The sequence below is a fragment of the Siniperca chuatsi genome, linkage group LG20 (assembly GCF_020085105.1).
Source record: "Siniperca chuatsi isolate FFG_IHB_CAS linkage group LG20, ASM2008510v1, whole genome shotgun sequence".
Classification (NCBI taxonomy): Eukaryota; Metazoa; Chordata; class Actinopteri; order Centrarchiformes; family Sinipercidae; genus Siniperca; species Siniperca chuatsi.
Window position 1 is genome coordinate 4583829 of NC_058061.1, and position 26984 is coordinate 4610812.

The 26984-nt window shown below is 40.5% G+C and overlaps 1 protein-coding gene across 1 annotated transcript in view; it reads right to left on the reverse strand.

The window, feature by feature from the left end:
• Window positions 1–4023: 4023 nt before the first annotated feature.
• tbkbp1 (TBK1 binding protein 1) overlaps window positions 4024–26984 on the reverse strand; it is a 59575-nt gene continuing 36614 nt past the window's right edge. Inside the window, exons 4-10 of the mRNA XM_044179049.1 lie at window positions 26728–26832; window positions 23109–23256; window positions 20779–20981; window positions 18893–18954; window positions 13570–13685; window positions 10064–10830; window positions 4024–8603 (exon numbers count right to left, since the gene is read on the reverse strand). Coding sequence (XP_044034984.1) covers window positions 8475–8603; window positions 10064–10830; window positions 13570–13685; window positions 18893–18954; window positions 20779–20981; window positions 23109–23256; window positions 26728–26832 — 1530 coding nt within the window. The 3' untranslated portion in view covers window positions 4024–8474. The remainder of the gene's footprint in view (window positions 8604–10063; window positions 10831–13569; window positions 13686–18892; window positions 18955–20778; window positions 20982–23108; window positions 23257–26727; window positions 26833–26984) is intronic.

The window sequence follows — 26984 nt, forward strand, 5'->3', positions numbered from 1 at the left end:
CAAACTTCGGGAGCTTGATGGACCGGTGACTGGAGGTGCAGCTGTTGGTATACAGGGAGAAGAGCAGAGGGGAAAGATCACAACCTTGAGGGGAACCGGTGCTGATGGTCTGGGAATCAGAGACATGTTTCCCCAGCCTCACATTCTGCTTCCTGTTGGACAGGAAGTCTGTGATCCACTTGCAGGTGGAGTCAGGCACACTCTGCTGGGAGAGCTTGTCCTGCAGACTGGTATGTGGCATGTCTCCAGTGAGGTGTTAAAGACGTCCGTGAACACAGAGACAGCTGATCAGCACAGTGCTTCAGGGTGGATGGAGAGACAGAGTCTGGCCTGGCTGCTTTGTGGGGGATCTGCCTCCTGAACAGTCTGTTGACATCCTTCTCCAAGATGGAGAGAGTTGTCGGTGCAGTAGGGGAGGGGGGGCCGCTGGGTTGGGCAGTTGTTGAGAGGCCCAGGCCCCTGCTGAGGTGGAGGTAGAGCTGGTGGGCTGGAGTTGGTGGATGGAGTCATGGTGGTGGTGTCAGGACTGTCCCATTGAAACTAAGCATGGGGAAAACTGCAAAGTGCTTTTTACACATGATGACATGCTGTCGCTTCATGTCCAAGAAGAAAGAATACTTTTTTTTTAAAAAAAAACAGCTGCAAAGCCCCAAGCAAAAGAATGGCTTTCACTTTCGGTCCAAAGCCTCTCAGGTCAACTAACCATGTCAATGCATAAATTCAAACTTATAAGACACAGATTCAAACATTCCTTTATGATCATACGTTTCTCCCACAGTTATCAATAAAGCTTCAGGTCAATTTGGGCTAAGATCAAATATGCAAAAGAGAAGCAGAGGGAAACTTCCTCAATGTATAAGAGCATATTTAATTAAAAGCCCACTGTACAACCACAGTGTTTCAGTCCTCATTCTGCAACTTTAAAGTGCGTTGCTCAAAGAAACTTCAGTGTTGTTTGCAGAGGGAAGAAGACCCCTTCGTTTTTCCTGCCCTGATTTTTCGGCGCTTCTCTGTGGTTAAAAATCCATACTCCTTCCCACCACCACGCTTATCCACTACAAAAAATGTTGATAAAGGAGCTATAGTCAACATTATACATCACAGTTTAAAAGAGAAATAACAAAGTGAAGAACCGTGCCAAGTTTCCCGTGGTAAGCTTACTATTAGTGACAACTAACACTGAGCAACATTTTTGTCTCAGTACGAGCCTCACAAGCTGTAAACGAATAAAAACTAAAAAACTAAACAAAAAAATGTATAAGAAAAGCTCATTGAATGCATTGAACAGTTTATTATAGAATTTGTTTTATGCTGACATAATGAGTTATTGCATGTGAAGCGAGGAACATGTTTAAGCATTCTTCCTTTTGCATGGAAATTATATTGATAAGTTAGTCATTTCAATGTAATCTTCAATATGGACATATTCTAAAACTTTAAAACAAAAAACTTTACAATTAATCACAATAATTAAACAGTAACCTGATTGCACCAGACAAGAAGTGATGTGTTGAAGATTTTTGGAAATGGAGAAATGACAAAAAACTGTGTCTTCTAAGAATTGTGTGTTTGTCTTAAATGCACACACACACACACACACACACACACACACACACACACATACAGAGTGATGCATGCCTATGTGTAAGTACAGAGGCGCAGTTTTTGATCAGTGAACAGAAAGTGCTGCTTTTCATCACTTATTGACTGACTTTGTGTGGTTTTTCTCTGTTAGTTCTCACTGCAGGCTTGTACTGCCTGCGTAGCTTCTCATATAATTGTACCAGGGTTTGTGGTTTTGTGGCCCGGATGGGTGGGTGTATTTGTCTTTTTCCTGAGGTAGGCTATGTATTGAGGTTAGCGGCACAGAGCTAAAGATGTAGGAAACAAACTAAGTAAGAAGCTTGGCTGCTTAAGGGGGGAGGCTATGATTTGAGGTAAACAAAACAACCTTGACCTCACACAAAAGGAGTGAGGGGATTTTTTTTTTTATTACTTTGTATGTGCATTTTGTGTATGGGTATTTTGAAAATGTTGAAGTTTTCTTCAACACTTGAAGAAGCACTTTCAGGAAATTGGTTGATCTATTCTGAAATAACGTTTCCTGATGTGCTTTGTATGCAGATCAAACAGCAACAAAAAAAAAAAAAAAAGTGAGATGTGAACGGCTGGGTGATAACTGTCAAACAGAAAATGTTTGTACCCCTTTATAGAAAGACATACTTTCTTAATCATCGCTGATTGTTCTCTTTATGGCTAATAAATACTTATTAATGTTTTACAGGCCAGTAATAGTATGTTATAAAGACTAATAAAAACATTTTGGGGATTTTTATCTCGTGAACACACATTTGAATAAAGGAACTGACAAGGTTTCATTTATCACAGCCATCAAGTTTCAGTTATTAATTACAGTAAATCATAAATAAATAGTTGTGGGGCTTTTTCGTGCTATAAATAGGCATCAAGCTACATTTATAAATGTAGTAATTCATTAATAAAACAAGGTTAAGGAGTCCATGAGATGGAAACTTTCATTATTAAAGCTGTAATCTGTAATGTAATCTCTTTTTACTATATCAATCACTGTGGTGATGTAGGTGAAACAATATAATATGGTCTTTTATACGACTAAACAAAGAAACCAGTCTGTTTCTTTGCTGAAGTGGACCATTGACAAGATAACTGCAGCGGATCATAGCGACAACACCTGAGTGGTATCGATGGGTGATGCGGATGTTTTCACAGCGAGCTCGGCTCTCTCAGCAGCAGCACTGGGCCTGGCTGGCTGAAACTAACAACATGATTACTGCTCCTCAGGACTCTGCAGCCACAACAGCACACGCACGTGTCCATCACAGCCCTTGTGTGTGAGTGGGGGTATGTGTGCATCTTTAGTCTGTGCATTGTGCATATTGAATATTGTTGTCAAACCTAATTTAAATGCCCACCTCTTTTTTGCTAAATCGTTTTGTAGAAATATCTTCTGTCAAGTAGTGAATGATGTTTGTTAATAGCATCATATCAACATGTCATTATACATTTCAGGCTTGAATTTCACTCTAGGTGATTTCAAATACAAAAAAAATCATAGAAATAGGGGTTTACTGCAAGAATTTGAAGCTCTCAATATAATTTTTAGAAAATAGTTGTCTATTCTACTCCTAATTTTTCAAGCTTGTTAACGTGCAATATTTAAATAGCACACTGTAAAATATAAAGGACATTGTTAGGTAATAAACTCAGTTATTTACTTTTAAGTGTCACATGTCTGAGCATCTCATACCAAGTCGAACTTTCTTACCCTCGTGTGTCTACATTTATTTCTGCAGAGAGAAACAACTTTAAGGATGCAGCACATAGACTGATCATACTATATGTTCTCTTTCAAATAATTAAGAACACAAACAGCAGTAATTTTTTGTAGTTAGGGTAGTTCTTCTAAAGGCGTTTTAAAAGCATGGAAATTGAAGAACACTCCTCTAGTAGCTGAAATACCTCGCCAAATTTTTACCCAGATCTGTGCTTTTTAAATTCTCTTGACACAAGCTGTTAAACTCCTAAAATATTTTCAAGTTTCATGCACTACACAAGCTCTAAAGTTAATATCAGTAAAGCCACAGAATGTGAAATGCAGCTGTGAGCAGGGGTGTAAATACAGACAGTGCACTGGGGCCCATTGGGTGGGGGGGCCTATAGAGAGAATGGGCCTTCATGTTAACAAGTGTTAGGCGAAAGTGGAGAATAGACCTTTGCGAGTGATTCATATTGCATCTTTGGAAATATGCCTGTGTTCAAAGAAGAACTCATGTTAATTTAAAATTGGTGCCATTTGCTATATATGCTGTAAAATCCAACACACATTGTTGGTATATATATATATATAATATATATGTGTGTGTGTGTGTGTGTGTGCTTCATAACTAGTAACTAACTTGCACTAGGGCCCGTCATAACTACCTTACGCCACTGGGCGAGAGCAAATGACATCATTTGTGCATAAAGAAGCCAGTTCATACGTTATTTCAGTGCAAGTTCCAGTTTATTTATAGGGATATTTACAGACAGAGAGAGAAAGAAAAAGTGACTCTTTATAGACCTCTGTTGTTGCTTTCCTTTTGTTTATCACACTTGTAAAGTCCTTGAATGCCAGCAGTGTTGTTCCACCACACAAATGCTGTAGAGTAGACATTACTTCTCATTAGTGTTGTGGAGAGTTCATTAGTGCTGAGGTCGCCATGTGCGCTTAATGTTACCCAGGAGAACAACCTGACTCACATAGTTACTTATAGGAGAGTGGAGCTATGCAAGAATGAAAAATCTGACTTTTTTAAAACTGTTACTCTTTGTTGGACCTAGCCATTTGACTCCTGAGTAAATCTGAGGGAAATTTTGAGGGAAATTTCATGATAAAGAAATATTTAATTTTAATCTAATGTTGACAGATCTGATCTCTCCACTGCTGGATTTGTCTCTCTGTTAATCTCCTGCGTAAACCAAGGAGTCAGTTTGCTGTTAGGACACAAAAAAAAGAAAGAAAAACAGATGAGATGATTTCAGATTTTGAATTTGACTTTCTATATCTTGACAGTCGGTGGACACAAAAACTGAGGAAAATCTTAAACCTGAACTAGCGATTAAAATGTGTGTGTGAATGAGTTTGTCACATTGTGAGCTCATATAGGACATGGTCACTTTACATTGCTGCTGCTGGCCAACAGGTTGTGGTTGCTAACAACATCCCAGCACCATTAACCACAATGCAGCATCTTCCCACACACTGACATGAACAAGAAACCCTATAACATGTCCTCTGTTTATCAAAATGCAGGAAATCATTTGTTTGGTTATGAGCCAAGGTAGGTCCTGTGATTGTGGGTACATACTGTTTGTGAAATCTTTAACCGCTGCGCTTAAACATTTCCGCTACAAAAAAAGTACCTCAGCTGCAGTCAGAATCAAATTGCAGTTATAACTTAACTTAAAGTTTCCAAATGCAGTTTCTCATGCTGACTTGAATAGTTTACGATGCAACATTACATCATCATCAGTAAACAGACAACTATGCACATTTTTATTGTTGTGCTTCTTTCTTTCTTTGCTGCATGATAAATCAGACTAGAAAAATATGTATCAGAGACTTATTATTTCTTTATAATGACTAAAACCTTCAGACAAACATTCATTCTTTAAACGCAGTGTACTTGTGGTCATACAGTCATTTTAGATCATTTGATGTCATATGTGACAAAACCTGAAAGTGCTCACTGTGACACATCCTGCAGCTTAAAACAGGCTGCGACTGTAGTTGGATATTAGTTAACTAGAGGACATACCACTACATAGTGAGTAAAAGAGGAAGGATTTAGGGTAGTACTTGTATATAACTCGCATATAATTCATACTCAGTGTGGTGGTGGTGGCTAGGATTATATATATACTGATTTACAGACACTCCAATTTGAAGTTGTTGAATAATAGAGTACATGTTGCATTAGCCTTACACACTTGCAAAATACCTGTCTGTACACAACTTTAAATATTTTTTACATAGAGTGATATAGGAACATACATACAGTATAGAATAATTGGGAGTCATTAAAGCCCTCTTCGTTTTAATGGTCAAGTATCTCCGTACTGCCTTGAAGTTTTTTTTGTACACCTCAGGATGCAGTTCTTTAAAGGATAGTTGCAGTTTATTTCAACTTGGTTCTATCAGTTATAATAACATTGTAATCACCAAGTTAATTGAATTAAAGGGGTAGGGCATTAGAAAATATAAATTATGCTACATTTAAATATGTATACTTTTCAAAGTACTTTGAATGTCACCTTTTTTCTTGTGAAATTCAGAATAGTTTTCAGGGTTTCCCCGAGGAATTAGTTAGCAGAGGTGGTGCTGCCACCCCCTCAGAAGAAAGAAAAGAAAAGAAACTTAAAAAAAAAAGTGTGAAAGAAAATCCAAAATGGAGGAATTTATTTAACTCTCTGCTCTACAAAATGGCAGTGGTTTGCAGACAATTATGAGACAGGAGCCAACTGTACAAATATATATGTCTTTTAAAACTTATTGTCCTGTTAGTGACAGAACTAAGCTAATAGGCTAACAAGCTTGCTAATGAGAGATTTATTTTCCTACTTCAATAACTTTTTATTAAACAAAATGGTGTCCAATAGGGAACAAAATGCCAGGAGGGAGTGAACAGCAACGTATGGAGAAAAAAGAGAGAAGCTCGGAGAGCTATTGTGACTGACTAGTGCTAGCCCGGCCCGCTAACAGTTAGCTTGTCAGCAACAGCAGTTCAGCAACTCGTCTGACTTCTTTTTTAGCAATGTTGCTGCTTGCCCAGATCTCAGCAATTAACTAGGTGAGTACAATGTTATCATAACCAGTAGAAGCAGTGTCCAAACCTATTAAAATAAGGTCCAGGTGGTAATAAACCAACAAAGTTATCCTTTAATCTGATAGTCCTTGACCTCCATTGTAAAATTCTCTTTTCTTTAAACCTTCATTGGAAAGTCATAGCCTGGAGCAAAGCCTCCAGAGCTTGTAGGGAATCAGTGTGTTGCTCAAGTGTACTTCAGTTGGGTAGAAGTTAGCAGACGCAAGGATCCTGCTGCCACAATCACTGTCCTATGTGCTCTAATAATGCATTTCATCTCTTCAGTAAATTCAAACCAATTTAAATGCACGGGTGGGTGTGTAGAGACATCCCCTACATTAGAAACTGCACATGTAACTGAAAGCCTCAGATAAGCTGACATCAGTGTAACTTTGTTTGTTTTTTTCTTTTTTTTTTTCAAAAGAAGTTCAAGTCCCACAAGCAGATCTGGAGTGAAGATTCCACTCATGATAAAAATTAAACCCATGTATCAAAAGAAGAGTATTGTCATTGCTGAAACCCTGCAGAGATAACTTTGCTGATTGGAGATGATGTTTCTGGTATCAGATCTCCGAGATAGAAATACAGTACACTAAAAAGCCTGCCACTTTTTCTTCAAAGCAGCAAGTCTTGATCTCATGCGTGTGTGTGTGTGTGTGTTCTCTTTTTGTTTTGTTTTTTGTTGGGTGGTCTGGGCAGTCGTGACATCAAACTGTTTTCGAAGGTCAGATCTTTAGGAAGACCGATGAGAATCCCAGTTGATAATTTAAAGTCTTTGTACAGAAAAGTATCCCATGCGGTGGGATTTTGATCTTCGACTCCTCTATATACAGCAGTGTGCAAGCACATGGGAGAAACACCAACATGAGACATGTGGTGCATTAACATTTGCAAAAATATATCTTCATATTTTTTTGCCTTACAGACTGACAATATAAATAGTAAATTATACATGGAAAATATATATGGGGACTGAAAACAGATACATCATATAGGCTATGCTAACTTAAAGTGCTAAGATACTTAGATTTTTTTTGATCAGGCCGCAAGCATAAAGGTATATTCTGACAAAAAATTTCCCTCCACTCGTAGAGAAGACGTATCAACATCAGTGCCCCGCCCTGCAGGGCATCATCATAACTATGTTTGGGTAAAACCGCCTTCAGGCTGATCCAAACATACTTTCACATTCATATTCCCCAGCTTGTCAGTTGGTTTGTCAGTAGATGAAATGTGAGACTGGAATGTTTTATACTTTCTTAACTGCCATAGAAACACACTTCTTTGTTTTTAGAGAAGTGAAAGCAAAACGGCATCGAACCTTGATCGACAGACAATAAGTCAAAATTCCTTCACAGTGTCATTCTCTCCTTACCTCAGGATCAAAAACTTAAGCTCTTCACTCATATGACTAATCACTGTCCCATATGACTTTACTCTGTCATTTCAATAAGCCAGCTTCTACCAGACCACTGTCCTTGGCACTTACTGCACAGAATCCTCTGCAAAATATACTGTAGTATGTGTGTGAGAATGTCCAAGCAGGTGTACAGTATTTAAAGCTAAGTGGTGAAAATAGTCTGTTTAAAAAAAGATGCCTCAGATCTCCCTGATCATTTTACTGATGAAAACTGAAACTAATTTTTGACATGCAGAGCCCCTGAACCTTCCAGCCTGCCTCTCATACCTCGTCTTTGGCTTACTTTGCTAAATCAAAGTGTACTACACTGTGAAGCGAAAAACAACACAACACCTGAAACTGTCTGAAACCACACAACAACACTCAGAACAAAAACAGCAGCAACCAGAGCCAGTGATTATACACGCAGAGCAGTCTTAAGGGTGATCTGTAAAGGCTCTGCATGTGGACTCACAAGTCCAAGACAGACCTGTGTTTAAGTACTTCCCAAATATAACAGGCCCCTGCGCCCATTTTGCATCCCTACCCATAGATTATCGCACACAGCTAACTGGTTCACGGATCGCCTGTGATTCTACGTTTGACTTTCAATTTGGCCTCTTCATCTGCCAATCTCTTACATAATCTATAAGAGGAGAGCGCAGATGTGTGCGGGCTGGTTGCCATGGCAATCAGATCTTGCTGTTCTCCAGGTGGGAGTCAATGTGCTTGATGAGGGCATCGTCAGGGTAACCAACAGGGAATATCAGCTGGCAGAGAGGGCAGCTCCGCATGTCACTCTCCTCGGTCTCCATCCAGAGCTGTAGAGCAACACACACAGGCACGCACACACAGGTACACGCATAATTAGACATGAAATAGACCGACTAGTAGTAAATCCAGGTGAAAACTCTCATCCAAGTACTGATTCATTGTGTAATCCAGTTCAGTTTAGAGAGAAGAAGACTAATTAGAGGAATAGTTCAACATCTTTGGAAATATGCTTATTTGCTTCCTTTCCGAGATTGAGATGAGAAGATAGATATCGGTTTCAAGCACAGAGCTTATTTAACAACAACTAAGTATGTCGTGTGGAATTGCCCTCCGGAACGACACGTTTTCTGATCTGATGCCCCTATCTGCAGTACAACGTCATTTATCAGTGCCTTCCAAAACTGTTGAAGGCATTTTCTAAACCGACAAAGCTTAAAGTTAAGGTTTTGTTAGGTTTAAGCACAAAAACAAATTCATTACTATAAGGTAAAGCTCCTGGTTTGGGTTCAAATAAGTACTTTATTAAGGTTAGGGAACCTTCAGCAATATGGTTAAAAGTAACCGACATAGTCGGAAGGAAACGGGGAAACAAACAGTGGTCTCGCATGTCAGAGTCCAACATCTTGCTGACCCATCCATCCACCCCAACCTCCTCCGCCTGCGGACCATGTCGCTCTATAACGACGTCACAGTACTTCCTCTTTTGCTGCCAATGGACAACATTCAGAAATCCTCCAGCTGCTGGAGGGCTTTGTCACTTCAATGTAATGTTGTATGCATTTTTCTTAAAGAGCTTAAAGACTGAAAGCATGGGGGAACAGCTCACAAGTTTAAAAATACACCTAGCAACATCTCTAAAGCTGTTTTATTTACATGGTGTATCTTGTTTGTTTAAGTTAGAGTTGGAGTTATCTTTTGATGTACAGTAATTGCACCCAGCTTGTTGTTCGCCAATAAATAGTTCCAACACTCTCTAACTTACTCTAAAACCACAATAAGTTTTTATACATTTCTGTTTGTGTACTGTACATGTTAAATAAATGAGATACAATGTCATATTTAGTCAGCTTTAGAGATGTTGTTAGGTTTATTTTCACATTGGACAGAGCCAGGCTAGCTATTTCCCACGTTATGTTAAGCTAGGCTAAAAACATCTTGACTCCAGCTCCATGCTTAACGCATAGACATTAGATTGTTAAAACTTCTCATCTGACTCTCGGAAAGAAAGCAAATAACTGTATTTCTGTTGAACAATTACTTCAGAGGAACTAAGAAGAGACACAGTAAAGACAGAGACCTTCAGATGATGACAAAAACTCAGCGGAGAGAGTCTTGGGGTTAAATACAAGTTATTTTCTATGAACTGGCTCAGTAACTACAGTTGTGACAAAGTGACACAGGACATTGTGCACTTTCACTGCTGCAGCTTCATGGTCTCAGAATCATTCAACCTGTACTCTTTGACACAGATGTAATCAATCAAGTTTTACACTTTGTTTGAACTCACATTGATTGAAGGCCAGGACTGAGCATGCTCTGCTGACATGTACCCCGGCTGCGGGTGGCAGCTGAGGGTGTTAGGCCTCTGAGGGATGGGGAAAGCTGAGCACGACGCTGGGCCTCTCATGACGCCACTGGGCACTGCAGAAGAGAGCACGCCCAGTGTCCGCGGCGGGCTGATGGGATGCGGGCAGGTCCACTCCTCCTCATCTTCAGAGGACTGTGGGGGCTGGGGGGCCTGTGTGGATGGAGGAGGGGGCTCAAAATGCAGGTGGGCCACCTCAGACAGTGGGAACGGCATCTCTCTTGAGTGGCGCATGGAGCTCTCCCCTAGGCCCCCGTCTCCTCCTGCACCGCCTTGATGGGGCGATGGGGAGCCTCTGTGCTGCAGTCCACCATGAGGAGAGCCCACATGTTGGGGCTGCTGTTTTGGGTAGCCCTCAGTGTAGGGCCGGGGCTTAGGCAGGGTGGAGACAGGGTCTAGGGAGAAGCGGGGCGGGCACTGGTAAGCGGAGGGGTCGGCAACCTCGGAGTAACTGCGACGGCCCTGGAAGCTGGCCCTCAGGTGCTGGCTGGGTGGCCGGCAAGAGTAAGAGGCCGGTCCGTTATTGACGTCCAGCATGGGTGAGCGGCGGTGCATGTCTGGGGAGAGGCGCTGCAGCACCGGGGAGCGTCTCTGTTGGATTGGGGAGTGGTGTGGAGGAGGTGGGACTGGAGAATGGCGCTGAGATACTGGAGAGTGGCGCTGGTGGTGGATGGGAGAGTGACGCTGGACTGAGGGAACATAGAAGAAAAACAAAAACGTAAAGACATATTTGAAACCAGTTTGGCAACCTGTTACCATAATATATGGACACCCTTGTGCACATACTTTGGTGTACTTTTGGTCTGGGGCTGTTCATCATGGTCTGGGCTAGCCCCTTACTTCCAATTAAGTGAAATCTTAATGCTACAGCATACAATGATATTTTAGACAATAGTGTTCCCAGTTTGTTGTGGAAGAACTTGACTGGCCTGCACGGTTTCAAAATCTTGTGGAAAGCCTTCCCAGAAGGGCAGAGGTTATTGGTTGTTATAGCAGCAGATTAATGCCCATGGTTTTGGAATGGGAAACAATTGCACATTTGTGTAATGTTCAGGTGTCCACATACTTTTGGTCATATATTAGGGGAGAGATCAGTCAGTTACATAAATCTAGCGGTTGACATTTCCAGTACAAGCAGAAGAAAATGTCACTGGTTCACCACTTTTTATTATGCTCAAATATGACCTTCTCATGACATGAAATTGCTACTATGCATTTTTATCAGAAAACATTCATGGTAAGTTTTACAAAATAAACCTTCCTGCAGACGCTGCACCAGGATATTCATTTAATATAAATGCTTACAGTTGTACTGTTTTGTGTAATTACAAGATATGTTGATGAGTCAGTCACCACTTCAGCTCCACTTCCCATATCAAAGAGGAAACATCGTTTATGGCCGGTTGGTTGAGGTGTTAAAAGGGAGGGGGTGTTTTTGCTCTAAAGCACTCTCTGGGCCTCCGAATGAGAAGGAAACCGTCAAATGAGACTATTCAGTTCAAGCCTACTCTTACAGTGTAACACCCATGAGACTTTTTATGGCTCCACACAAATTCCCACGTCGCACATTATTTCAGTGATTCACAAAAAGTATTTGTTTTGTTGTTAAAGATAGCCAAGAGGCAATCATATCACTTGCATGATCCTGTAACTAATTAAGCAAAAGTGCCATTCAAGTCACATTTTCTAGATTAATGTGATACAACACGACCTTAGGGAAAAGTCAAATGCAGTTTGGGGTTTTCTGAGCTTTTCCCACTCTCAGCTGCGTAAAAAAAAGCAGTTATTTATTGATTTACGCAACAGAATTTAACAGTTTGTACTATCTACAGCTCTGTAAAGGCAATGCATGTGGTGCCTTTTTGATTTGTGGTAGGTAGTAGATTCATAGTTGCGAGATATTAGCTATGTGAGTGACTTCGTGTGCAGGAAGAGAAAGGTGTTGCTACTGTGTAGCCCTTGTAAGTTGTAAGTTATACTCTACAGCATATCTGTGTTAGTTTCTATCTTTACTTTTAAGTGAGAAAACTGTAGAAACAAATCACAACCAGAAGTAATTTTATTATGCCCTTGGAATGGAACAGGCATTTCATTTAATTTTACAAAGTACCAGCTTCTATCTAAAAACATTATAAATTTACAAAATGTTACGTATAAATTTGGTTGTCTACTGAAGTTATCCTCTTCCAGCAGGTATCTTAGTGGTGGAATGTAATTAAGGACATTTACTCAAATACAGTACTTAAAGCGGGTGTGCGGGACTTTTACATATAAACGAATTACATTCAAGCCCTTACCAAACGAGTTCACACACTGACGATTAAGCCTATCACCGCCAAGTAAATCTCTCTGTATTTCACAGTATATCGGAGTTTCTGGCAACATTCCCGAGCTGGCGCACCGGTAATGATGCGTTTTACATCAACCAGCAATGGTTTGCCAGAGCAGAGGTGGGGAGGAACGTTTCTGATGATCCAGATAAAAAAGAAACTTGGCGTTCAGAGAAAAAACAAACAAACGACTGAAGGCGAGGACAAACACGGTTAACCATTGGTGTAGCTTTAGCTTTTCCTCGTTGGAGAGCACTGAGAGAAAATAAGGACTAAGAGCAGACACAGATGTCACGTTACTGCTCTTGGACAGGTTGGTATTTGTATAATATTTGGAGTATGTAGCTGTAACATTTACTCTACCTAAATAATGGATTATTGTCTTGGAACTGTGGAAATTTCTCTGTATTTTTGTAACTATTTCTGAACATGAGCCTGGGGCAAGTTCACTGTTGGCATACATCATAAGCAGGTGTTGACAATGTTTGTGTAATTACTCTCACTGCCAGAAGGGGGAGACAAAATTTCAGCACTGCAGGTTTAAGTACAAATTTAGGTACTTGTATTTTACTTGAGTATTACAAATTCATGTTACGTATATATATACTACTTCCACTCCACTACATTTCAGAGGGAAATATTGTATTTTTTACATTTATTTGACCGCTACAGTCATTAGTTACTTAAAAAAATTAAGATTTTACCTACAAAACATGATGAGCTTATAGAATATGTTGAAATTTTATAGATTAAACTATCCAACAGTATTTAAAGCGGTTAAAATTTGCTCTACCTCTGCCATTACAACAGTAAAACTGTACTTGGACATTGATGCATCAGTAATAGTAAGTCAATCATATAATAGTATAACACTCACAGGGTTTCTGCATTGAGTACTTTTACTTGTGATAATCTTGCATACTTTGACTAGCACTTTGAACTTACTTTAATTAAGTATTTTTACAGTGTTACCTTTACTCAAGTAAAGGAACTAAATACTTCCTCCACCACGGAGGGACTGTGAGGATAGTGACCTAGGATTTCCACATTTTTGATATACAGTATTTTACATGAGAAACCTGGATGCTAGATGCTAACCTGGGCTAGCCTGCTCCTGTGAGGCTTTCCTCAGGATCTCCGTCTGCTTGGAGCTCAGTGCTTGGAGGCGTCCCAGCTCCTCGGTTAACTCTGTGTAGGCCAGAGCCAAATTCACCCTGGAAGAAGGAGGAAGGGAGGCAATTATGTAATTATCATAATCATTGTCATTACAGAATATGGTAAATGGACTGTACTTATATAGCGCCTTTCTAGTCTTTTCCAACTACTCAAAGCGCTTCAACTACATTCACCCCATTCACACACATTCATACACTGATGGCAGGTGCCAATTTGGGGTTCAGTGTCTTGCCCAAGGACACTTCGACATGTGGGCTGGTGGAACGAACCGCCGACCTTCCGATTGGTGGCCGACCCGCTCTACCACTAAGACACAGTCGCCCCTATCGCAATGTTGGTTGAACATTAATGTAGTACAACTACATAAGTATACATACACTGTAGTCTCTGTTTAATCATCAAAATGTATACCATCGGTGGAAGTGAATCAAAGGCTTTCTTGAATATTTTAAGATGTATGAAACTCGCATCACAAATCCACACTGATCTTCATCTTCTCTTTAAACTGAATGAGCTTTGCAGCAGTGACACAGCCTCACAAATCAGGCTGGCTAATTGAGAGGCTTATAGGCTTATATTTTTAGAGTGCAAGTCACAGCGCATAATTGAAGTGCATAAAATCACACTATTTCATGCAAGATGTGTCATGACTCTCTCAGGGGCCGTACTGACAGAGCAGCTCTATTTCAAGAACCGTAAACAAGCATGGTTGGCTTACATGCTTCTGTGTCTTTTACCCATGGTAACGAGCCGACTTTGTCTCAACTCAGTAGCTCAAAACTGATCTGAATCCCACAATATAAATTAATGTGAGGCGAGCATTATAGAAGTAGATATAAGGAATACTCTATTAGCAAACTGTACATCTCTATGCACCTATTTGGTAGCTTAGATGGGTTAAGAGTGATATTTACAGTATGTGGTTAAAAGCAGAGAGATTTAGATAGTGCAGGTTGCATTATGGCAGAGGATTTTGTTAAGATAGAAAAGTGCAACTATAGTAGTTAGTCACTGCCAGTGCAAGCTGACCTCAAATCTGATAACAGTCGATTTATCTTAAATGTCTACCCAATTTTTATAAACTCCCCAGGCTTGACCTGAAATTTACTCATTTACAGAGGTTGATAATAATGTTAATGGCAAGACTGGCGAGAGGTGAAACCTTAAAATCTAACTTGAAATCTGTTAAGATAATCAGTTTATCCTGCCAGTTTGAGTCATTTCTTGTATCAAGACCAGCATTTCCAAAAAAAAAAGAGTTGTCTCTTAAATGCAATAACAAATAAATAACAAACGCACAAACAAATAACAAACTTCCAGAGGATATTAAACTTGCATCAATCGCATCACTTCTACCCCAAAGTTTTCAACCATATTTAAAAGTTTAAAGGAGAAATAAAGCATCTTATGAGAGCAAATGTTAGTCACTGTTGATGAACAGAAAGATACAGATGAAAAGCGGGCGTTTGTTGTGCACGAGTACCAGATTGTTGCTGGACTCAGATCTGATAAAGCACCCCAATTTAACATCTTTGTTGATTTAGAGTTTGAATAGCTCATTCCTCCATACAGATCGTGTCAGATAAAAAAAGATACTGCATATCTTCTTCTGCAAAAATAGGAATAGATGTGAAGATGCCACTGCAATGTCAGACCCAAAAAAAAAAAATAGAAAAAAGGGGAAAAATAGACAAGAAAAACACTTATGTCTCCTGCCTACACAGCAAATAAAACACAGTCTAATTAAAAATATGTTCTCCGGCACACCCACGCACTAACTTAATTGAGTCTTCCCACTTGGGTGCGTTAGCCTACTACTTGGGTATGTATTAGAGGAACACTGAACTGCCATCTTATTCTGCACCTCACATTACATTTTATCTGCAAAGACATGCACAGAAAAATACACTGCTACAAGTTTATCACCCCAAAATAATTTCAAATAAAGTCAGGGACCCAATTTCAGGGAAGTTCACAATTTCAAAAAAACTGAAAATAAGTCATAACTTCCACTGGTTGGTTAGCTTTTGCGACTGGCCCACCTAGTTTCCACTGACTTGCTATGACTCAGACAGAGTGGGGTATCAAACCCCCTTTCATCCCCCACCTTACAACAAACAACATCCTTCTTTGTGGTACGAGTTGGTGGAACCCAGTATTAACTTTGAAGTGATTCAGGGTCATCTGTGAATAAATGCACGCACTCCATATGTGTGGCTTTGGGTAAAAGCCTCCTGCAAACACAGAAATGCATTCAGTGCATCAGTAGGAAAATAACAATCATTAGGTTACTTACTGGCATGGTGGGTGGAGCATGTTGTATATCTGTATTGATATCACCAAAGCGGCCATAAAATGTATCCACTTTCTTTCCTCACTGCGCTCAGCGGACTCTTAGCTCCAGCTCTGCATTGTCGTCTTATTTGCTAAATGCTGAATTTCTTGACAGTTTAGATTCATGCACCTCTTCCTTTCCACATTTGTACTGGCTTACTTTTCAGTTTTGCTAGTGTGTTTTGCCAATCTGTGTCAGAGGCCTGGGTCAGATTGCAACACCTCTGTGGCACCATGTAGTAAAGCAGATGTGTGAACACCTGCGCATGAGTGCGCACGGGCACAAACCTAACAGGGTTTCTCAATCATTGCCTGTTGCAGGGTCTGTAATATCAAGTCCCTTCTTTTTTTTGTCTCTGTATTTCTAAAAATACTCTGCACATTTGCCAGCGTCTGTTCTTTTGCATTTATTTTTTGTTATTTCCTTTTTCTTAGCTTGTATGTGTGTAACTGCATGAACATACTGTACAATGAGCAGTACAGTGCGTAGGAGGGGTGTGATAATGCAGATGCAGCACTGATGAAAGATTCGTGCCGCTGAATCGATCAGGTACAAGAGTGTGTGTGTGTGTGTGTGGGGGGGAGATGAAGTGAAGAGAGTGTGGGCTGAAATCTGACCTCTGATCTGATCAGATGTTTCAAAGAAAGAGCCGTCACTGCAGCTGCCTGTGAGATCTGAGCTCCTCTTTGTTGGCTAATACTTAATAATGAATGTTCCTTTTCAAACCTACTGGAGTTCAGTCACTCACATTAAGGTCACGGTCTCGGGGGGCTAGCACTGGAAAACACAGTGGTCAGCGTGATGTGGCAATATTCTTATGAACTTGTAACTGCGTGGTTCTATTTTCTGGAAAAAGTAAGATATTTATGGTACTTAAAAGAAATGTACAAACTGCATGTCTCCAGCCTCGTGGAGGGGCAGGTGCTAAATGGTGGGGGCTTTTCACGCTCTGCAGTCCTAACTCTGTCACACTCTACTTCTGTTATGCGCATGAAGCACTTTCAGCCCAACACAAAGAGGTGTCAAACAGTCCTCACACCAAACCATGGTGCACCAAACAGTGTGCTGAGCTTTGCTACCTGGTAACTTTAAGTGATTTTTTTTTTTGGGGGGGGGGCTAATTATCAATTAAAAGGTAAAAAAACAAAAACAAACAGGATTTCCCAAAGCTATACTTGGTTACTCATGGTTTTAAATGCTAGGTTCAATTTTCAGCAGAATACAAATTTCTGGTTTTGGTTATTTTTTTTAATTTCGAACAAGAAATGGGAATTCCACTTCAACTTCAAATCATCATCGTCGTGATTTATTGGAAACAGTTCTTCCTTTCTGAAAGCTGAAGAGGGATTAGTCAGTCACTGTGTATACTGAAGTGTGGAGGGGGGATGTACTGCCAGGTGGCTGCCAGCATCTACAGCAGTGTGTGGCTTGTGGTTGGTGAGGGTAGCTCGTTCACGTATCATTAGTTATAAGTGAGGTAAACGAAAATCCAAGAATTTAGTCACGAAAATGTGACTGATTATGGGATTGACCACAAACTGCTATCTCGCTTACAAAACAAATGGAAAGGAGAGAAGGGATGACAAAGTAAAACAGTACAAAAACAAAGATATTTTGTGACTAATGAAAGATAAAATTAAATTTGTTATGCTTTTAGAAGGTGAAGGTTTCTTGAATTCACATGTGTTCATGAATTCATCAATTCAATTGCTTGTATCAACAATTTCAGTATACTGGAGAAGCTTTAAAATGATCACAGTGAAACTCATTGACAAAAACCTCAATTTTAAATAACACCAATTTCTTCCTTCAGACTCTCCCCCAGATTATAAAGTGCTGATGATTGATGAATGATATTAGGGCAAAGGTTGTGTGTAAATATGCTCCACAGCACATACAAAATCGTCTATATCAATCTGTGCAGTTTACACTAAATGAGCCCAATTACAAGAAAAAGCATCAGGAAACAATGTATAGGCATTGTAGGTTTTCAGTGGGAGTAAGTGATATTGTTGAGTAAAACCAAAAGGTGACCAAGGTCTGGAAAAAGCAGTAGGCTTCCACCACACTCTCAGTTAAAACTCAGCCTCACCATTTACTTTCAGTTTGCTCCCCATCGAAACACTTCTGGGGTTTCATTGTGTGGGAGTCCTTCTGCCCAACCTGCTGTGGTTTTTACGTGTTTTTTTTTTGTAACCTGTAACACCTTGTAAATAGTCATGCAATGCCTGGGGCAGTTTGACGAGGGCATGAAAATAAACTACTTTGTGGAAACACAGCAGCTTGATCACTCACTATTACTCTTTTTGTCTAGTTTCAGGTATGGAGGAATAAGAGACAGAATACATAGATAGACGAGACTGGACTTAATGCCTCATAGAGATGTCCAACAAACACACAGACATGAGGAAATGGACAGGAAGGTGTCCTACACTGTGCTTACACTGCCCCCTACTGCTCAGACTAATCTCCTGCCAAACATCCTTGAGCAAATGTTTAATGTAGAAACATTGGTGTTACAGTTGAATGCACATATAGTAGAATCTATGGTAAATGCAGCTTTTTGCACCAACAATAACACTCCTTTATTAATACTGCTTTTGAACCCAGTTAGCCAGCGATGGAGAGCTTGTTTCTAGTTTCTAATGAGGCCCCTGGAGGTCAGCCTGAGCACATCACAGCAGGAGAATAAGATACAGATGAGCTGCAGCTTTTAGTAAAACATTTCTCCTTTTGCTCTCATCCTCTTGCTCTTTCTTTTCTCCGTCGTTCTTCTCAACCAATATCTCTCCTTCCTGACATAACTACCTTCACTCCTGATTTCCTTCCTTCGCTCCTTTTCTTTCACTCATGTCTTCCCCTCCCTCCCTTCCTTGTCCCTCAGCCCAGAGATCGGCTGTGGTCACTTACTGCTCATCTCCCACCTTCTTTATCCACTCCACATCACACTGCTTGCACGGAGAAGTCATTTCCTGCCGAAGTAGAGCGTAAAATTAGATTAGCATGCAGGTGCTGGTAAAATATTGGACAAAATCTGACAGCAAGAGCCCATCGAGACGTTTTGAAGGTAACATCGTCAGAAAAAAGCGGGTGTAAACAGGTCCAAGTCCTTGAAAATTATTATTCAAGCACTGTATGTGTGTTTATGTGTGTATACATGTGCAATTGTGGACCTTCATGTGTTTAGGTGAAGTCATCCAAGAAGCCCACATTTTTAGCAATATTGCTCCAGAGAGAGAAATTACTGTTCTCGTTGTAGTGACTAATAAGATGCTGTGATGTGGCATTAAAGCGCAACAAATCAGCTGTGAGAAGAACTTGAGGAATAGTTTGACATGTTATCTTTTTTGCTGAGAGGGAGACGAAAAGATTAATTCCACTCTCATGTCTGTACAGTAAAAATATACCCACAGCCAGAGGCCGGTTAGCATAGCTTAGCATAAAGACTGGACACGGGGAAACAGCTAACCTGGCTTTGTCTGAAGATAACAAAAGTCACCTATCAACACCTATAAATGTCACTAATTAACACCTTATATCTTCTTTGTTTCATCCGTGAAAAAGCTGAAGCATAAAAATGTCACATTGTGGTTTTACAAGTGGATCTGTGTTATGTTACCTTTGGACAGAGCCAGGCTAGCTGTTTCCCCCCTGTTTTCAGTCTTTGTGCTAAGCTAAGCTAACTGCTGCTGGCTGTAGCTTCATATGTGCAGACATGAGAGTGGTATCGATCTTCCAATCGTGAATCATTGCTTTTAAGTACAATATTAAGTGCAGCACTAATGGAAAAAACTGTAGTTGCATATTAAATGGGAACTTGGATTGCAGTCCTCTGTCACGTCCTGGGTAGAGCCTGACTCTGAAAGTGCTGTGTTGGGCTCTTTAGTCCCTACGCAGCTCATTGCCTACAGCTTGACTCTAAACTGGCAAGGTCAGGGTTTTGTGTCCCACTGGAGCCAGAAATATATGCCCCCCTGGTGTTTTAAAGCTGTCAGAATAACACTGTTCATCATCTCCGATATATTTTGTTGTAGGATGACCACCACTGTAAGTATGTGCAGCCCACAATCCCTAGGAATTCTGTTCATATTGGACGATTTTGCAGCACGTAATTTATGTCAAATGCCAACACTGAGTGCCAGTGCATGAAGTAGCATGCCCTGCTTCCTAGTAATGGTGTAGAAGTTGTGGTGGTGGATGGCCGTGTAGTGTGTTTGAGTTTGCATCCCGTCACAAACAAATAATGTTTTTTTTAACCATAACAGAACCTTAGTGGCTATAATCGCTATTTTTTATAATACCAATGTATCAAATGACAATGACAGAGAATTATCACCTGAATCTGCAGCTCCCCTTGGCTTTAAGGAGCGTTATAGTGAGTTTCAGCTCTTTGTTTAGCTGTCCGGCCTACAACTTTACTGTTTTGGTTCACTTTCATTGTTTTCACGTTGTCATTTGATACATTGTTATTATAAAAATATCGATTGTAGCCAATTTAACCATACCTTAACCATTGTTTAGTTGGCATGAGTGGATCTTGTAGAAATAAATAATTGAAACAATGTTGGCTTTGAACGTAATGCAGAATCGTGCAATATCAATGTTCTGTCTGGAGATAGATTTGATATTTACATTTCTCTTAATACTTCTCACAAATCAATCAGGCCAATTCAGGGAATGCATCACAGGAAAGTGTTGGGGTCAACTGTTTCTTTTACAGTGTTCTTGACATAATTTAAATTGTCCAGACGCAGTAAACTGGCACCCCAAGCAGACTAAAACAAACTAACACTGACCCTATCCCTCTGGCTGTTCTGCAGCATCCTCATGTCCTCCTTCAGTCTCTCACACTCCCCCTTCAGCTCCTCTTCCCGCTGACATGCCCCCTGGGCCTCGTGCCGCGCCCCCTCGAGCTCCGCCTCCAACCGCTGCAGCTTCAGGTCGGACAGGGTGTCCAGGCTGCGGGAGCTCTGAAGGGTCAAGGCTGGACAGTCCAGCACTGGGAGGAAAAAAAGAGAAGAGTCGGGGGGGAAAGATAGAGAAAATGTATACGTGAAACACAAGAGACAAAACACTGCATTTTTATTGTTTTTCTCCTGAGTAATGCAGTGTTCTTCTGTCCACGGTTGTTGTACAATAGACGAGTATTAAATAGCAAAAGAGCTGACTTCTTCCAAGGGCAGCATCTTTCAGTTTGTACCTGGGTGATGTGATCTGTGTGGGCATGTTAGTGATTCAGCTCCGCTCACACAGACTCAGTCCTTGAGCCAGAAGACAGTATCATCTTTTATATCCCAGCTCCTTCTGCCTCCTCACCACCACACTCGTATGTGCAATCACAGGTGCACACATACTGTACACAGTCTGCACTACAAGATATTTTCTCACCCTCATTCATACACACACACAACTATTAATCAACAATACTACCTTGCAAACTCTGACCCCTCAGACACAAATTAAGGCACAAAAAAGCGTATACGCTTCTTTTTCCATTAAATATGAGAGTCTGATGCCTATGCAAAATTATACCTCCTCTTCATCAAGGTATACCCTCAGTAGAGGCATCTGTTGAGGTGGTGGTGACACATTTCTTACATGTTTCCATCAGCCACCCACGTCGTCGAACAGGGTAGAGTTTAGCATCTACTGACTCTAGAAGTTCTTAAAGTTTAACATAATATCTTCTACAGCAGTAGTGGACCGCATATTTTATTTGGAGTTCTGTGCTGCAGTCTCAAAATGAGGGAATCTGCTGACTTGGTTAGGCTTTTTGGCTTTATAATCTAAAATCTTAAGTGATTTAAGATTTTATTCACATGCTTTTTCTCTCATAAATGCAGTGAAAGCAGTGGAGTGACCTGCCTTATTTGAAGCATCTTTGACACTGTTAAATATTTCTGATACCAGAATTAATTTGCATTGTAATAAGTCAAATTATCTCACCAGTTTTCTAGCATTTGGTAATGCAGACTAATCACAATAGCGATTAGGCTGTAGAGATGGAAGTAACAGGCTGAATAATACAGAGAAATCCTCAAATTCACAGTGACAAGCACTTGTTGTTGCCAAATGTTTTGAAGCCAGAATGATTGAATTTCAATCACTAGCACCCGCATAGATTTGAGGTCTCTTTTTCTGCGACCGTGACCAGGGAGTTGGAACAAAATGTCCAAGCTGGTTCTCTCCAACAGGCCGAGGATTAACCTGACCTTAATTAAAATGCTTTCCGGCCAGATTGTTGGATTTGATTAATGATTGAGACAGAGAGAAAATATGAGCAGTGATTAACAGGGATAACTGGTGTCAAGGCTTTTTTAAATGCACTTGTGGTTACAGAAATGTCTTATCTGTGGCCAAAAATATCACGGTAAATGTCATTATCACCATAATCATCAAACTTCCCTGAAATACTACTATTAGTGCACAACTATAGTAAACTATAGGATGGCTCTGTAAATGGGAAACGGACCGAGCCACACAACACTATTCCAGCCATGATTTGTGTGTCAGGTAACGTTAAATGACTTGCCCACGGACATTCAGCTGACTTTCTAGTTTGCCAAGATATGCTGCTGTTGTGATGTTAGCTTTCAGGAGAGTTGTGAGTATCGCTGTCTGGAGCTGCTGTGCTGGCTCTGGGAAACCGTCTCGTCCTCTCTGGCTGTTAGCTTCGCAGCAGCAACTGTAGAGACAGTTTGGTAACCCACAACCTAGCTAAGCTAACACACAACCTAGCTAACGTTAGTTACATTACTTACTGTGTCACTATTCGCTCTATATCATGGTGTTTGCCATGGTATTGGATTTCTCCAGAATCGCATACCCCACCTTTTAATGTTAGCATAGCAAGTCATGGCTAGAATAGCTAGCGCTAGACAGACAAGGAGCCTAGTTTTCTGGTCCTGCTGTGACCGCTGTGTTTATGTTTGACTGGTAAAAAGTCACTCCGTTGTGGTTTATCCAAATGAAAGTCCTAATAAAGACAGAAATTTGTGATGGTAATAGAAATTGTTGGCGGTATTGTTACCATCAGAGTGTTTCATCTCGGTATACAGTAAAACCAGTCTACCGGCACACCTCTCATATAGATATACATCCTGAGTGAGAGTTGACAGTCACTCACTGTGTGTGTCTGGGCCGGCGTGCAGCTGCAGATACTGCATGTCTTTGCTGTGCAGCTGCATGTTGAGTTTCTGCAGGGAGTTGTCCCTCTGCCTCAGAGCTGACTCCAGGCCCAGGATACGCTCGACATGCTTCTCCACCAAGCTGGTCTGTAATCACACACATTTTCTATGCTTTAATCCACCAATTGCATTACAAGTATACAGGATTAAAATGTTTACAGAGGTTATATACAGTACATTCTTTGGCACTTGCGCCACACAGCCAGTCTTTGCTTCTTTGTAACCAACCGTAAAAGCCAGTTTGTGAACATGTCCAAGGCTGCTAAATATCAGTATCACTAATCTACATTCATATCCTGGAACTGATATTATAGTACTGATATTGCAACCAGGGATTGGTATTTTACTTAATCAGTTTATCTGAAAAAGTTTGATGTATCTACAGGTGAAAAATCCATAACATAACTGGAGATTAATTTCAGTATGGCTACTGTACCCCTTTATCCTTCCCTGAACACACACACACACACACACACACACACAGTGGTTTACATGGTGGTTTAAGCAGAAAGGGATTATTCCCTTTACTGTAGTTTATCATCTGCTGTGCTAATGCCATGATTTGGACCGATCCATGTCAGTGTTCATGTATGCTTCAGTTTATATCGACAGGTTGACCAGAATTGGAGGAGGAGGGCAGAGTTCATTTTTGAGTCTTTCCTTGTCATTGAGCAAAATATTTGATTAATAAGAAAAGTATGAAAATGTACGCACAAATATAAATAGATATATAGAGAGAAAAATATTATGTAGATTAGGGAGTGAGTACACTGCTGGAAGGTTAAAGGTCAATGAGGCCCAGTAGGTAGTTGGAGCTGTATTACCGATCACAGCTTCAGGTGACATTGACACTGTGTCAGTCCTTGGCAGGTGGCAGTTCCAACATCTCTGGCGCACCTCATCCCTTAATCACTCTGACCACATAAAACTGCTGAGGCTGCTCGGCAAGAGCTGCTCAATGGACTTCACTCTCATATGAGATGGTTTATTATCACAGAGGGGATCTGGGAAAGACCAGCCAGCCAATCTGTTCAGTTGGCTACCTGGTCTGGATCGACTTTGATTTGTACCCAGTTACAGACATGTGTTAAATTAAATTCTCACAGTTACACAAACAGAGGAGTTAGAAGATAGCTAAAAGTTGTTGTTTTTTTGCGTATATTTAAATTATACGAACTTGCAGTATCTTGGAATAAACAATTACAATAATTTGCTAAATTAAATCTTTTCAAAAATTATTTTTGGCAAGAGTTATGTACCCTTATAGGCAAAAACCTGTAAGGGTTGTGTCAGAGGAGCAATTTCACTGAATGACTCTAAAAGGATTCTTGTGTTTGAATGAATGACTGTTGACTCAGTATAAGAAGTAATGAAAAAAATGTGCTCAGAAGGCAATAACTTTGAAATGAGCAGTGTAGTCTAAAGTGCACAGTCAAAGTGATCCAATGTATTTCGTGAAGTGTTTTTTTTTTCTTGGTCGTAATATCAGAGTGACGAAAAGTAATGTCAGGAGAGAAAAAGGATATACATTACTGTTCCCTTCATTTACCATTTACATGTAGTAGTGGATAGATATGCAGACTAAATTCTTTTGTAGCATAAAATATTACCTAGTGAGTTAATGGGGAGAAAGTTGAGATGTTACGCATTTTGTTTTGAAGTATGCAAAAGAAATATAGACACATGAATTTTATATTGTTTTCAGTCCCATTCAGATACAGATTGTATGTAACGTGTACAACTGTGACTAGGTAGAGAGACCATCCTTTAAAGGGTTATTCCAGCAATTTAGTATTGTCCTGCATTAAAGATGGGGGACTTGCAAGAGACAGATTGAAAAACGAATGGCCAAAATTGAAGCCGCAGATGCAGAGATTAGCGTTAACGTTTAGTCCCTACTATGGGTGAAGCTTTAAAAATACTGGATACATTTCCCATAGTGCAACTTGAATGCATCTTCAGTTAGACCCTTCCTGCCTGGTAAACACCAGTGGTGGAGAGACCATAACAACAAAGAGGGAATTTCACGCTAAAAACACTGTCGCTTTGTAAGATACTGTATCCAATTGATTTGTTTAACTCAGACTGCTAAAGCCTCACATTAACTTTGAATGAACTTTGGAATACATTTTTGCACAGAAAGAGGGCTGTGGATTTTGTCCCCCATCACTTACATTGAAATTGCTTTAAAAAAAAAAGCATATCCTAACAGCACAGTTGGGACAGGAGGAACAATTACAGCAACCAACAGTGCTTACAATGTACATGTGGGCATGTGTAATATTGTTTTAAGACAGACTTGAAAAAATGTGAACCTGTCAATTAAGCAAGTGCAATGCTAATTTGCCCTTTAATCTGCTTCTATAATCTGGTTTCAGTCTTTCAACCAGATTTTGGAACCTGGCTGCAGGGATTTGCTCCCATTCAGCCACAAGAGCATGAGTGAGGTCCAACACTGATGTTGGGTGGTCAGGTCTGGCTCACAGTCAGCGTTTCCAGTTCATCCAAAAGGTGTTGGGTGGGGTTGAGGTCAGGTGTCTGTGCAGGCCAGTCACATTCTTCCCAAGCCATCTTGGAAGTCCCAAAAACTGCAGTTCCTAGAATGGCCACTTGAAGCTGGCTCCAAAAGCAAGTCAATCCCCATGGAGCCCCATGTTAAAATGCCTTCACAGCAGAAATAAACATGTTTACAGCCTGGTGCAAAAAACAATTTTGCTCTCTATAGCTAATTTGCCTGTCCATGACAACTGTGAGGGGGGTGAATTTTTATATAACTCACCCGTTTAAATTATATTAAAGTTATGCATAATTAATAAGGTTGTGGCTGCTTTGAGTGACAGGTGGGTTCCCAGTCAGGTGGCTTGCCGCTAGGTGGTTTCATCAACCAGGCTTCATTCGGCCCGCCTCAGCTCCATCTTTTTGCCCATTTTTGGATTAGCTGGAGTCAGGGACTGCCAAGATGGCAACAGCTGGAGCCGCCGGAGCCGCCGGAGCCGCCGGAGCCGCCGGAGCCACCCACCTTGAGCTTCACAGCAGCTTTTCAGAAACATATGGGTGACGTCACGGACACTACACCCATTTTTTTTTTTTACACAGTCTATGGTTTTTCCACACCAAACTGGGAAAACCATTTCTTTATGGAGCTGGCTTTGTGCACGGGGGCATTGTCATGTTGTAACAGGAAAGGTAATGACAAAAACTGTTGACACAAAGTTAGAAGCTCACTATTTTCTAGAATATTCTTGTTATGGTGTAGCATTAACATTTCCCCTAAATTGGAACCAAACCTTAAAAACAGCTCCAGACCAAAAGTTTACAAACATATATGTACAGGGGCGTCCATATACTTTTGGCCATATATTGTATTTGGTGACTTAAATGTAATCATCTTTTACGTTCATTACCTGTTCATGATGTCAGCCATGCCGAATTTTACATTTTATATCTGGTCCCCATCAGTGTGAAACTAAGAATTCTTTAATGAGCCATATGGCTCGTGTGTAAAGCTTCTGTAAAATAACGAATGCACAGTGCAGTGAACTGAATAATGTCTCTGACCATCTTGTCGAGATCCCTCTGGAGGTTACTCTTCTCCATGTGAATCTTCTCGTAGGCCTGGATCACATCCTCCAGCTGCTCCTCTCTCTCCTTTCTCTTCTGGAGCTGAAGCGAGATACAGAGAAAGAGAAGCTGAGACTAAAGCCAAAAAAGCTTGACATACATTTACTTTTTTTCCCTTCTTTGTCAGTTTTCAAACTTCCTCACAAAGAGAGAGAGGGGGAAAAACACCAAAAACTTCATCAAATGTGTCTCTT